At 43.5% G+C, this 14,646-nt stretch overlaps 1 protein-coding gene across 2 annotated transcripts in view; it reads right to left on the bottom strand.

Annotated features, from left to right (window-relative positions):
* Positions 1 to 14,646, bottom strand: part of rin1b (Ras and Rab interactor 1b) — a 41,942-nt gene that overhangs the window by 3,003 nt on the left and 24,293 nt on the right. Inside the window, exons 5-11 of one of the 2 annotated variants that reach the window (XM_084923898.1) lie at positions 14,479 to 14,570; positions 13,639 to 13,811; positions 13,153 to 13,437; positions 12,463 to 13,012; positions 5,602 to 5,910; positions 5,058 to 5,189; positions 3,042 to 3,211 (exon numbers count right to left, since the gene is read on the bottom strand). In XM_084923898.1, coding sequence (XP_084780024.1) covers positions 3,042 to 3,211; positions 5,058 to 5,189; positions 5,602 to 5,910; positions 12,463 to 13,012; positions 13,153 to 13,437; positions 13,639 to 13,811; positions 14,479 to 14,570 — 1,711 coding nt within the window. The remainder of the gene's footprint in view (positions 1 to 3,041; positions 3,212 to 5,057; positions 5,190 to 5,601; positions 5,911 to 12,462; positions 13,013 to 13,152; positions 13,438 to 13,638; positions 13,812 to 14,478; positions 14,571 to 14,646) is intronic. The other variant, XM_084923897.1, reaches the window with a different exon arrangement.

Here is a 14,646-nt window from a genome sequence, read left to right as displayed (position 1 = left end):
TAATCAACAGGTCAGCCATTATCAGAACTTACAGAGTCACTGAGCTCCTCGCTGTCCGTGTGCATATTGTGTTTGCCTGCTTCGATGGGTAGATGCAGCTCAATAAATTTCATGTTATCTGACCGCCCACTTCTTCATAGCACTTGGCTCACTGATCCCCGCCTGTGTCAGTGGAAAATCTGGCTGCCGGGTGAGTTAGATCGGCTATTTGAAGCCAGGAGAGGAACCACGTGACGAGACAGAAACGTTGTGGATGACAATGCCTGTTTTCCATGGCATCTGGTGGACCGTTACACAAACGTGGGGCCAGCAGGGTGATAATAGGAGAGTGTAGGTAAAAAGTCAGCGTGCGTGTGTGTTAGTGTGTGTGTGAGCGCGCATTAGTGCACGACCGTCGTAAGCCGGCAGCCCCAGATCAGAGGATTACCTCTAAAAATGTCTAAAAACTAATCCCCCCAAATGAATTTGAAACGTGTTTGCACTCAGAAAACCAAAACAGGGAAATCCAGGTGTGCTCTTTCACCTCTGATTTAAAAACCGGCTTTCCAAAAACTCCAGCTCTGTCCCCGACTTCATCAAGAAGCTTCAGCGGTGATGCCCGAAATCAACTTTGAGTCAAATGTGGGTCACTGCTCCTTTTTTTTCTACCCCACCTGCCAGAGTCACAGATAGAGGACAGTGTGATGTTGCTCAACACTGTGTTGCCATCAGTGTAATTAATGTGCTGTAATATCTGACCTCTTTGGATGGATTAGCACCTCTTTTTCAATGTCACTTGCTTCTTTCGTGCAATTTTTATGTGCCAAAGCGCACTGTGACAGTTCTAAGCAGATGCTGGCCGCTCCAAGCTGCAAAGACCACACGTTTGATACGAGAGAGACTTTGATTGTTCTGCCAGAAGAAAAGAGATTTTAACTGGTGCCATCAAGCGATGATTTGCTTTGTTATTCTCTGACAGTCAAAGACGAAGCCAGGGTAGCCTGCTTCTGAGTGCAGCTTTGTGTTTAATCCATAAACGTGCAGAAAATGGTTAAAGCTATACTGCTGTCCAACACCAGCACTAGTCAAAGCAGCATGCAGAAGCTTTGCAGCTGCATGGAAACACTTGTCTTGGCCCTTGTATGAGATAAGCTAGAGTAGATCCAGAAAGTATTCACATTTACTAAACAAGCTATTTCTAGTAACTCTGTAATTATGCTGAAACTGCCAAACTGATAAATCAAACACACAGTTTCTTGGTGAAGGGGTGAAATCAAAACCCCAAAGTAGACTCCTCTGCAAATAGAACAAAACCTGCAGATTGAGAACATCTGAGTAAAAGATGTTCTGGTCTGATAGGCGGCATGGTGGAGTGGTGATTAGCACTGTTGCCTCACTGGGTTCGACCCCACCACCAGGCCGGGGCCTTTCTGTGTGGCGTTTGCATGTTCTCTCCGGGTACTCTGTCTTCCTCCCACAGTCCAAAGAGATGCAGTTAGTGGGGTTAACGTAACTGATGATTCTAAGTTGCCCATAGGTGTGAATGTGAATAGTTGTCTGTCTCTCTGTGTTAGCCCTGCAGTCCGAGCACCCTGAACTGGAACCTTGATGGATAGATATTCTGTTCTGATGAGCCTTATAACCCCAAAAAACATTTAGAGAAAAAGATTGGGACAGGAGATAGTTGTCCTCCAATGTCTTCTTAAACCTGGAAATAGCAGCAGGACTGAGCGTGCAGGATGCAGGGCATAAAATGTCCACATCCTTGCTGCGAATTAGACTTCAAGCAGCTCCTACAATTACTTCCTCTTTTCTTACAATCTAAGACGTGCTGGTGAGCGCGCAGGGGATAGACTGTTTAATACCCAAGTCTGATGCTTTGCTTCTTGCACTGGGCAGCTGTAGCTCAGGTGTTACAGCAGGTCCAATCAGAATGTCAATGGGTTAATCTCTGACTGCTCCAGGCCACATGTCTAAGTATCCTTGGTTAAGATACCAAACCCCGTGCTGACACCCCTAAACCCCCTTGAATCCATCCGTTGGAGTGTCAGCGTGTGTGAAATGGTGGATGTCCAGGAAACGCCAGGCACTGCTTGGTAATAGCACCAAGCTGAGGGAAAGGCAGACTGATCAGAGCAGAGAGACGGAGATAAACCACCTGACAAACAGGCGACGGTTCACCTTTTTAGCATGACAGTGACTTGAAGCTAATAACCAAACAGCCACTCTGGAGTGGCCTCAAAGCAGGTCTCTGCCTGTCCCTAAGTGACCCCATCAAATCCCAGACTTAAACGCCACAAAACATCAGTCGAGAGGTCTGAATAGACGCCTTGCATCCCATCAGGCTGAGAGAATCTGCCAAGAAGTATAGAATAAAATAAAAGCTTATTTTGGCTGCTCCCTAATTCACAACAGGGTGCCACAGCAGGGTAGCTCTACGTGTTTAATTTGGCACATTTTCTTTATGCCAGATGCCCCTACTGATTCAACCTCAAAGGGATTTGCATCTCCTCCTGGGATCAAACCAGAGATCTTCTGCTTGTTGGGCAAACGTGCAAACCACTACATTATGGAGCCAGTCCAAGAAAAATGGAATAAAAAGCCACACTTTTACAGGCTTGACCAGAGTTATCCAAGAAAGCTCAAAACTGTAAGGAGATTTCTGCAAAGCTACTGATTAGCATTAGTTTTTTTTATCCATATTATCAGTTTAATCCAATTCCCTGCGTTTGTAATAACCTTCATGTAGAAAAACAGATTAAAGAAAGAAAAAAACAAGACATCCCCCTCACATGTGTTTGTTTTTCTTTTGATCGTCATTCATCCACCTGTAAGATTTAGTTCGTGTCTTTAAACCGTTTCTGCCGTTAAGTCGTCCACACGGGCCAGAATATCCCATTAGAGTTGTCTCACTGCATAATAAGCAGCTGTCCACACATAAATCACCATTTCACACAAGAGAGGTTTGTGTGAAGGCTGTATACTACATTACTCCACAACAAACCCACATGTAATGCTACTAGGGCTTGTGCACTGCTACAATCGAAGCAGGCGGCGCCTACTTGGCTCTGCTGATTCTCTTTCTGTCTCTGGGCCTCTCGGCTCCGTCTGCAGCTCCACTCTTTCAGCGCTTCTTGGACCTCTGGCGTCAGGCAGCCCGAGAACGGCTGCTCCTTGTCCAGGCTCTGGATCAGACGCAGGCTGGCGTACACGCTGGTCAGGTAGTAGCCACCTGTAGGCGAAAAAGGTGTAGGAGGGAAAAAGAGTGTAAAAACAGGACTAAATCTTGCATCACATAGTACTTCCTCCTACTCTGTCCTTAAAAAGATTGTCTTAAACTTCACTGCCATGTTCTGCTTTCAGGGGATTTTTTTTTTGTTATTTACTTCCTAAATTCACTTCCTACACTCTTCCTGTGTAAGTCAGAGGTACGAATTAATAATAGAGGATAATAATATAATAATAATCAGTGCATGTAGTAACAGCTACCAAAATACAAATAAGACAGAGTAGATTATGAACAGTCAGTGCAATTTTAAGACAAAAAGCGAGTAAAATGTGAATCATCAAACGCAGATTTGTGGTAATATTTGAAAATGTGTATTTTTTACTGATATGAAACCAGGAAAAAAAATGAACTAGCTGTCATAAACCGTCATAACATCTGCTCATTTTATTTTGCTGTTACCTGTGTTCCTTCTTTCTGTCTTTTGTTAGTTTTTCATCTTTAATTTCCTGTTTTAGATTGAAAGGTTAGCTTTTTTTGTGTTTCTCTTCTGGTTTTAATTCCTGTTTGACTTCCTTTCCCATTTTCACACTTGTGTCCTCTCTCCTGCATCCCTGACGATTTTTGATTGTCAAATACATCCAAGTATCTACAAATGTTTTGCATCAGTGTGTTTTTAAAAACCTCTTGTTTCTACTAATCGAATTTATTCATTAAAGTCACTTTTCTTTATATGGGAATAGGTATATAGTATTAGTAGAAGTACAACAGCACAGTGTTTGTTAGACTAATTTGCATTGCCACCATTTAAAGATAAAAACACATAAGAAAAGCTTCACACAACAAAAAAACACCAAATCAATTGTGAATGACCTTTTTAAAAACAGTTTAAGGTTGCACTTAAAAATATTCCAGTCTGGATACAATTTGATTTCTTCTTCCTCCTTTCAGCTGCTTCCTTTACGAGATGCTGCGGCGGATCATCTGCCTCCATCTCACCCGATCCTCCTCCGTCACACCAACACTCCTCATTCACTACACCCATGAATCTCCTCTGTGCTCTTCCTCTTCTCCTCCTGCCTGGCAGCTCCACCTTCGACATCCGTCAAATATATCCACTCTCCCTCCTCTGCACATGTCCAAACCCTCTGACCCTTGTTTCTCTAACTTTCTCTCCAAACTGCTCAACCTGCGCCGTCGCTCTGATCTACTCATTTCATCTCCAGCTCGGTCTCCTGTCTTTTTTGTCAGTACCACCGTCTCCAAAACATACATCACAGCAGGTCTTACGAAGGTCGTAAACCTTCACTCATGCTGCCATCCTTCTGTCATAAATCACCCCTGAGACTTGTCTCCATCCCCGCCACCCTACCGACACTCTCTTTTTTATCTCTCTCGTGCATTGTTTATTGCTTTGGACGGTTGACCCCTCTGTAGGTAAAGATTTGAACACCAGAAGAGTCGACTGCGTTTTTCTGTCCAAATGAGGATTTAAATAATGATACCTTGCAATTCCCAGAAGAAGTTACTGACCCCCAAACTCAGAGGAATCAAAAGCACCTGAGAAGGTAATTTGGTCCTATTTGGCCTTTGGCCCATAAATTACTTTTGATTGTTATATCATCAAATGTTTATGTTGTCTGGCTATTACAGACGGTGGTTAAAAATAACCTGACTCAGTTATGCACTGTGCTGTCCCAAAACAAAGACAGCAAATGTAACAAAACTATTGTGATAGCTGCTCCTGCACTGCACAGTAACAGAGGTTTAATGATGGCTGTTGTACCAAAGATATCCTGGGACGACCTGAGACAGTGTCGCGGTGCGACTGATGCCACAGTTTAGGACCTACCCTCTCCTCCGAGCCATGAGGGCTCCAGCAGCTCCATCATGTACTCCACCTCTATGAGGATGTGAGGCTTGTTACACTCCACGATCACATAAGACAACGACGGCAGGAAGTCGTCCCAGCTAACTTCCTGTCCTGCATATATATTAAGAGAAGGAAAGGAAAAGAAGAGGCTGTCATCGTTCTTTCTGACAGCTTGAAATGAACATTGTACCAAATAAACAAGTGTACAAAAGCAAGCAGGTTGTGCTGCTGCCCACACAGATACAGTTTGAAATGTGAAGGTTTTGACAGTGAAGAATGGCTCTGCAGAGACGCCTGACCTTCATTTTTTTCTTCTTTCTTTTTTTTGTTTTTTTTTTACAGCCAGGATCACAAGCAGCAGCGACAAAGCCCTTTATCTGTAAACACTACAGAAAGTGAAAAGTCCCCAGTCTCAAACTTGATCTTTAACTGAAAACATCACAAATCCACACAAAACTCCAGCTGAAGTGACTCCATCTCTGGCTACCTGTGTTTCTGTCTGTGCAGCATCCAGCAGTCTCACCGTGTAAGGACCCCATGGCCTTGTGCACACACTTGCACACTTGGAGCAGCAGCAGCACCTTGTCGATGGGCGAGTGCGTCCGCTGCATCAGGACCAGTTTCTGCTTCACCCGCTCCACCTCTCGGCTGTCTGGAACGCCCGTCCGAACACCGAGCCTTTCCATGGTGGCGTCCCCTTTCAGCCGGAGCAGGTTCTGGGTGAGACGCTGGGTGGAGCCGTCCTGATTGTGCAAAGCGACCAGGGCTTTCTCGAGGTGGGACCTCAGAGGCCTGAGCACACAGGAGAACATGGAGCGCTCCAACGCCAGGTCTGCGAAAAAGGGGAGGGGCTTGTTATTCGGGAAAACCAGCATTTATTCTGACAAACTGATGCACAAGGAAGGAAGAGAACTAATTTTTGTGTTTTGTGCAACTGGGAAATACTGACACAGAAAGGTCTGCAGCAACACTTTTCATAATGCATGAAATTCCTTTTAAATTAAGAAGAAGCAGAAGAAAAGCTTTTTTTTCCAGTTTTTATTCTGTCCTGCATTTTGAGAAGCACCCATGGAAATTAAAACAAAGGTACGTCTCTATAAGAGGATCTTGGGGCCGCACCTTCTTCCAAATGATGTAATCACCTTTTTGGGTGAGGAACAGTGTTGTTCCACTGTGCATCACTGTAAATATAACTATAAATATAACAACAACCACTCAAAATTCTTCAGGTAATTTTATATTTGAACAATAAAAATACAATTAAAAAATTGGCTCCCCCTCCTATATTGTGGTTTGGTCTTCTGCAGAGGCGTGTCTAGAAGGTGGGCATGGGTGGGCACCAGCCCACCCTCAAAATGTGATTGCCCCACCACCAAAGCCTTCAAACCAGAGGAATGTTAATCTTGTAGTTCCTGATACCACTGGATGAGAGCACAGATAGGACTAGTAGGAATGTAACTGAGTACATTTACTCAAGTACTTCACGTAGATTTAATGTACTTGTACTACATTTAAATATTTCCACGTATTCTATACTTGGAATGCAATTATTCCACTTCATACGCCATTTTTTAAAGCTTTCGTTACTTCTTATTTTGCAAATTAAAGAGATTCACACATCAGTAAATCAATAATTATAACCCCAAAACATCATTAGTACATTTACTTTAGGTACTTTACATATATTTGAAGTGAACTTAAAAGAAAGCATATTTGAGACACTGTTCTTTATGCTCACTAGTCAATAGAAGAACTTTTTTTACTTCACACCTGAGTCTTGTGCTTCAGTGCTGCCTCCCTGTACGGTATCAACACCCATGCTGCAGCGCAGTAACATCTCCTGATGCTAATGGATTAATGAAATCAATTAAAATAATGACCTCATTAACCTTGCTGAAATTTTAACCAATTTTCAAGTGGTTCGGTTCAGTATTTGTTCCTGATTTCCCATGAGACCCCACGGCTGGCTCTGCATCCCAGCCCACTGCCACTCCATTTACAAAATCCTGGAAATGTCTAAGTGGGGGGCGGGGGACCATTAGGGACCGTAACATTTTATCTACATTTATTTTAACGATTACTGCTCTAAAATACTCAGCCATCATCCAGTGACCTGCGATAAAGTGCACATAAAGTAAAATTACCTTCAGAAAACAGACAAATATATGAAAATACATAAAAAAAATTCCAACAAATAACATTGGCTTGATATTTTTTTAATGATCTCGCCTACGCCGTGTCAAGTCCCATTGTCTGGTTTCAAATTAATATTTAGATTATTTATTTAGAACCTTCATTTAGAGGAAAATAATAATTCAGATAGCAATGAATCTGACAAAGTACGCTTAATGGAGCGATCCACAGAAACACAAATTACAGCCTTAAAAGGTTTAACTACTAACACACATTACTTACAGAGCGTACTGTACTTGACTGTGTGCTTTCTGTTTTGCCTCACATCATATAAAATCAGATGTGCTTTGGATTCGGGAGATTATTGCTGAGTGAAATGTTGTTCAAACTCTTCTGCTGTAGTGCAGAGTGAGTGTTTGTAGAAACAGCTCCTATTTTGCATGGTCACATTAACCTGAAAGCGACCTTCCCTGCAGTTCACCTCCCGGCACAGTTTTTCCATTAACCCTTTTCTCAGAGCACAAACCTTTGCAGAGACACAGGAATCGCTTCAAGGTAACACAAATCAAAGTGATCAGCAGTCCTCCTCTGGCTGCAGACTGAGACTGGGATTTGTGCCTGCTATTCTTAGTCAAGACATAGTTACAGCAGCACATAACTGCTCCAAGAAAAAAATGTCTAGACTGTCATTTCGATCATCTCTCATCGCTTTGGGCGTGTTAAAGCCTGGGAATACTGAAGGTGGTGAGATACCGTGTAAAAAAGATTAAAAAAACAAACAAAGAAAAGGCGATCTACGACCTTCTGACAATTTATTGTGAACGCTTATTTCCATCATTGAAAGTTACAAATTATTAGCAGGTAGAGCTAAATCAAAAAAAAAAATTGAGTTATTATCTCAAAATTGAAACTTCAGATTTAGTCGAATTTTTGAGTCTTTTTAGTGGCAGAAACAAGTTTCCATAATTTATGGCAAACATCCTGGCAGTTTTGATTGCATAGTATCATTATAATTAATAATAATACCTTCTTCAAAATGATGTCGGCCCACCCATTGCAGCTATAACAGTTTCAGCTCTTCTGGGAAGTCTTTCCACAAGGTTTAGGAGTGTTTGTGGGAATTTTTAAACATTCTTCCAGAGGAACATTTGTGAGGTCAGACACTGATGTTGGACGAGAAGGCCTGGCTCTCAGTCTCCAATCTAATTCATCCCAAAGGTGTTTTTTGGGGCTGAGATCAGGACTCTGTGCAAGTCAGTCAAGTTCTGTCAAAGCACACTCATTCATTCATGTCTTTATGGACCTTGTTTTGTGTACTGGTGCAAAGTCATGTTGGAACAGGAAGGGGACATCCCCAAACTGCTGCCAAGGTTGGGAACATTTAATTGTCCAAAATGTTGGACATGTTGATGTGCTGAAGCATTACGAGTTCCTGTGTGACTGAACCTTTGCCTACTACTTCATGGCTCAGTTGCTGTCGTTCCCAATCGCTTCCACTTATAATACCACTAACAGCAGTGAAGAAATTTATTAACTGGACTGGTTGCACAGGTGATGTCCTATCATGGTACAACGCTGGAGTTCACTGAGGTCCTGAGAGCGAGCCATTCTTTCACAAGTGCTTGTAGAAGCAGTCTGCAGGCCTAGGTGTTCGATTTTAAACACCTGTGGTCATGGATTTAATTTGAACAATGATTTGGATGGGTGAATGAATACTTCTGGCAATACTGTGTATTCATTACATAAACTAGGGATCCCAGAAAGTACAATAGTGGCTCTAACTAGCAGCAGGCATAAGCTATACTTTCTCATCTTTGTTAGTTTTTCTGGGAACTCCTTTGTATCTCCCAGCCAATTTTCCACCTCGCTTGCACAAACCTGGCTCCCTCCTCGCTCTAGTCTTGCCTGCTTACCCACAATTCTTAGAGAAGTGCTTCACAGATGTCACAGAACTGAAATAAGGGTAAACATTAGCTTTCTGTTCAGCAGGTCCTCACTTACATTTCCCTAAAGATAAAACACGCTTTAAAACCTGCCTCCAATGAAGAAACGAGCATATTTCTGCAAATGTTAAACGACTCCTTTAAAGCTCCCTGATCATGTAATTAGAAATGACATTTTCTCATCCTCTGAAAAGCTCAGGAGTGTTTTTTTTTCCTTTTGGTTTCGTTTTTCATTTTGTTTTGGGGTGACAACAGTGAACTCGTGTACATGTAATGGTTCACATGCGAGCCTTCCCTTACACGTGTAAAAAACACACACTCGGTGGTTCTCCTGCAGTCAGTGGGCAGTCCTGACTAAGTGGGTAACAATTCTCCAGTGCACACTGTTTTTCCACTCATCATCAATATCCTCCACTCCCTCCTCTCCATGCTTCATGTTTCCCTGCTGCATAATCCTTGAACATCTCCCCCATCTACCTCACTATAGCACTCCCCCTTGTGATCAATCATTCCCACCCTCTAGTCTCTGTTTATCCACCTCCCTCTCTGCTCCATGTCTCTCTCTCTCTCTCTCACACACAAACAGCTCTGGAGAGTAATAGATTACATGTAATGTGATTACAACCCAGGTACAGAAAAAAAGCTGACTTTTTCTTTTCTCTCTTTTTTCCCTTTTATTTTTTGAGTTGTTACTCACAGTTCAGTAACTGATTACATTTTCAAAGTAACCTGCCTATTTCGATCTCTCCCTCCCACCCTCCTCTGAATCGTGCTGCTCTTCAAGTGAGCGTGGGACTGTGATATCTTTTTATGATAAACGAGGGGGAGAAAAAAAAATGCAAATGCCTCCCACCGACGCAAAGCGAGATAAATCAAAATCACAGCGCAGGAAGGAAGGAAGGAAAGGGAGGACGGAAGGCAACGGCCGACCGCTCTCCCCAGAAGCCTCTGAAGCCAGGCAACCATCCGTCATCACACATTTACACACAAGCACACGCACCTGCGAGCACAGACGCACACACGCGCAAACGCTCGGCCACACACAAAGCAGTCCAAACACGACCAAACCTACGCAGAGGAGCGTGTCAAAAGATCTAACTAGAATGCTTCCAGAGTAACACCCTGCGATGTCTTTACAATAATGAGACGAGTCCCGCTTTGAATGCGATGGATGTGAGTGCAGGCGCGTCGGGCCGGGCTTTCCTAATGCTATTTTCTAAATACCAGAGACAATATGAGCTCCACTGAATGAGACTCTACCCCCCCCAACCGCCCCCCCACGCAAACTACTTTGTGTTGACAGTGCCTTTCACTGGAGCCCGAGCAGCCCACCATTTATCAGAAAAGGCTGTCTGTTTCCACAGACCTGCATCCTCTGGCACAGTGTCTATTGAATCACTGTTTTCTAATAGTACAGTTTGTTGGTTTTTTTGCTTTGTTTTACACATTTCTATCTCTCCTCGGTCCCTCGGTGCACTCACCATCGCCTCCTTTTTTAAATGTGATAAACCAATCAAGCATTCATATGAGAAAGGGTGGTGAGGATATTGTGCTCAGACTGTGATCCAGCACAGTCAGCTAAATTTGATCGAATCCTTCCCTCGGCGAAGCAAACTTAAAATTTAGCCTTTATATGGATGTTACTAGTTTTGTGAGTTTTTGAGGCCCTCTTCTAATCAGGGTGTGTAGCTTTATCTCCACTTGGGGGGTCATCATGTATGAAATCACAGCCAATCAGTTCTCTGGAAAATAGCATCACCGTTCCTGGAAGATCCTTCAGACCTCTGTTTGTGGACAGTTGGAGGGTCTAAAGTTTTTTAATAGAGCGTGAAGTCTCTGTGTTTCAGTAACTGATACAGATTCCTTAGACTCCTTCTTTTAAAACTGACTACAATTTTTCATCAATTTTATTGCTCTATAAGCATCAAGATATGATTCTGAAATGGGAAACGGATGTATTCTTCTGGACTTTATATCAAATTCATGCCGCATTTTTTCTTTACTTGCTCAGAGAACATTAAACCCCTCTGGTGCAGCAGGTGATAAAGTTGTGATATTGAGAAGTCTGTTAACCCACGCAGACGGGCTCTCCTTCGTGTCTTTAAATAGATTAAACTTTGTGAATATTGTCACTCTTTACTTACTTTTAATCCCAAACTACTGTACAGAGTTTGTCCTCTCTCTCACACACACACACACACGGCTGATTTGTCTGTAGCAGCTGTGTCACTTTCAGCCCATATTGTGTGTGTAACCTCTTCATATGTTTTTTGTAATATTGTAGTTTTATCTTCCTTCGTAAAAATCCTCCACTCTGCTGCCTGCACTGTTATCCGTGATTATGATCAGCAGGATGCTGCCAACACCAACCCGTTCCTGTGAACACACTTGTAGCTAGATTGATAAAGCCTGGTTTAACTCATTGAGCTGATAACGACCTTCGTGTGATTGCTTATCCTGATCACCAGTGTAAGCGTAAGTGAATCCAGATAATAGAAAAAAATGGCACAGGTCTAGCAGACTAGGAATGGATGATCTGATATCGTCGTGTTGGTGTTGTTCCTGGATCAACATTGCAAGTGACCAATCACATTGCTGTGACGTTATTCTTTGGCGCGCCAAGCCATTCGTGCATTTATGAAATTCCAATGTTGCAAGGACAATATCAATTCTGCTTAGCGTTTATTAAAGGGTCAGGGTCCGTTGATCGGCGGACAGAGGCGGTTTCTCGCAGCTTAAGTACAGTTTTTTGTTTTACGGCGGTTTTTCCCGAAGTTGCAAAAGTATGACGTCACAACATTCTGATTGGTCACTTGCAATGTTGATCCTGGAACAACATTTACTATGTTGATCTGGGAACAACACCAACATGACGATATCAGATCGTGCGACTAGGAATACCCCACCATGGTAAGAGCACAAAGCAAGGCCAGCAGGACAATGCTCATGTCTTCAGCTCAAACTATGAGAACTGACTTCACCTCAAATTCTCTGCAACAACATTCAATCTGTGCAATGAGCTCAAAACAATTCGGATCCACAGAGGCCACTCAAAGCAACCATCAGGACACCACAAAACACCCTCAGGAGGAAACTCAACTGAAAAATACTTCATGTTGAATTAGTTATTTTCATTTGTGTAATAAAGTAAAAACTAAATGTTCCTCATTGGAATAAGATTCTGCTAATAAACCTGCTCCAGCTCCAGCTTAGAGAAATTTCAAAAACACAGATCAAACTATGTTTTAAATGCACCGTGTTTCATATCATAGTGTATTTGCATGTTAATTATGTTTGCATTTGCTTACCCTTCTCGTTCTCTGGCACCAGGGTTTCAATGGGAGGCTCCAGCTCTCCGCTGTCCAGCAGGCAACACTTTGCCTGGGACAGAAAGAGGCGCAGACCCTGCAGAAGCTGCACGGAGGTCACGCGTGATGAGGACGATGGCGAAGACGTCAGGGATTTGAGCACCTCTCTCTGCTCTAGGAGGAAGTCCTGAACGATACCCCCGAAGATTGAGCGCCTGTCTCTGGACAGCTCTTCCACCAGCCGGGTGAGCCGCTTGTCTGGTGCAAAGAAGCACACAAATGCCTCGCTCATGCGGTGCAGCCCGCCGCGACCTCGAGAGCGCAAGAGTGGCGGGCGATGGTAGGCGTGCATTTGGGTTTGGGACATGCTTTCAGGTTCCGTGTCTGAGTCATGGTCCTCATCCATACTGCTGAAGGAACTGCTGCTGTCGAGCTCAGCCAAAGATGGAGCCGGGCGGCGCTCCATGGCCAGAAGTGCCACCTCGATGCCTGGCTCCTCAGCTGGGCCAGACGGCTGGGGCTTCGGAGGCTCCTCCACCTTGGGAGATGTCTTGAAGAGAGGAGAAGTTATTGCATGATGTGAAAAGCGACATATTTACTATAAATCAAGACAGAAAGGAGGTGTGCTCACATATCCGTATCAGTATAAGCATGCTTTGACGTGCAAATAAAGATCCTGACTCTTATTACTTGTGGCACATAGACAGACATCAGGTCATCCTCCTCAGCAGATCCAGGTGAAACAGCAGGAGTTCTCCTCAGGACGCCTGCACCGGCATGAACTCTCCTCTGTGGGTTGGCGTTGGTCTTGTTCAGCCTTTCTGACCCACCAGGTTGCTCAACCGAAAGGGGAGGTGAGTAGGAACCAACCCCCTCGAGGGACAGATTCATGGAGGACTCAGAGAGCCGGAGCCGCATGCTGCGCTTGAAGCGGTGCCGTTTATTGGAGGCACTGTGGTTTGTGAGCTGTTGCTGCTGTAAAAAGGGAGGAAATGGATTCAAGGGTAGATTGATGAACTGTTTATTTTTCTATAAGAGATTATCTATAAGAGTAAAGTGCAGGGTGTAGTTATTTATCAGTTGCACGGACGTTTCGATTTAGAGCACTTGTAGAGGCCAGAAAAGCACCAACGGGTGTCGTTGAAAGGTCTCAGAGAAAGCTTCTAAGCAACTAACCTTGCAAACCTCCAGCTGCAGAAAGAGCGGGTTAATGAAGCACAGTTTGCCTTGTGTGCCCCTTGACAGCAGGGGACATCGGTCCTGGACCCCAGTCTGGGCCTGACTGGTGGATGCAACTGGCTCCATCGGTCCATTTTGGATGTCTGAAGCACTCGGTGAACTCCAGAAGTCTAATTGAAAAACCAGGAGAGGGGAGATAACTTAAATATTTTAGTAAGTCTTTATTGTACTTTATTTTACAAGTGTTTAAACAGTGTTCCCATTTTTTTATGTTTCACCTCCTTGAAAACTAAAACAATACACAGCACAACACACAACATTAACCTGTATTTTTTACTGCAAGCTGATCCAGAAGCAGACTGATTTTGCAGAAGCATGATGAGAAAGAGTCTGGTTATCACTTTTCGCAATGAAGTCACACCCCACTGCACTACAGAAGCATGCCGCGCATTTAAAAATAGACGCAAGCTGGCAGCCACCACTTTAGTCAGCTATTACTTTAGTCTCTCATTCTCTCAAACTTTGGTTTTCTGTCAGCGATCTCATCCTGAACACATCTTTAAAGTCCTTAAATCTCATTTAGGTTCAGTGTTAAAGGGGAAAAAAAACCCTCAACAGCCCCACCCCCACCTCTGGTTAGTGAATTATGAGAGAGTAGGACAAATAGGAAATACCTTATGGTAGCAGCTCTGTTGGGCTGAAGTATTTAGGCAATTTAGACAATTAGACTGGCTGACCCAAAAATGCTGATCTACGTTAAGTAACACTTATTATTTGGAGCAAGTGAATGTACCTGCTGCTGCAGTTTATTTTTTAAAGAGGCCACCAGTGACCGACCTTGTCCCATGTGTGAGATGGCCTCCAGCTGCCTGTGTGTTGACGCTCTAACGATGGCATCAGGTAGCTGCAGAGGCAAAGGCAACACATCCCTGCAGATCAAAGAAAAAGAAAAGTTCAAGTTTGAAGATATGTGAGATCAGAAAGTTAAAACTAGATACAGTCAAT

The sequence above is a fragment of the Perissodus microlepis genome, chromosome 3 (genome assembly GCF_051167445.1).
Source record: "Perissodus microlepis isolate ML-2025 ecotype Zambia chromosome 3, ASM5116744v1, whole genome shotgun sequence".
Taxonomy (NCBI): domain Eukaryota; kingdom Metazoa; phylum Chordata; class Actinopteri; order Cichliformes; family Cichlidae; genus Perissodus; species Perissodus microlepis.
This window is presented reverse-complemented; position numbering and strand designations above follow the sequence as displayed.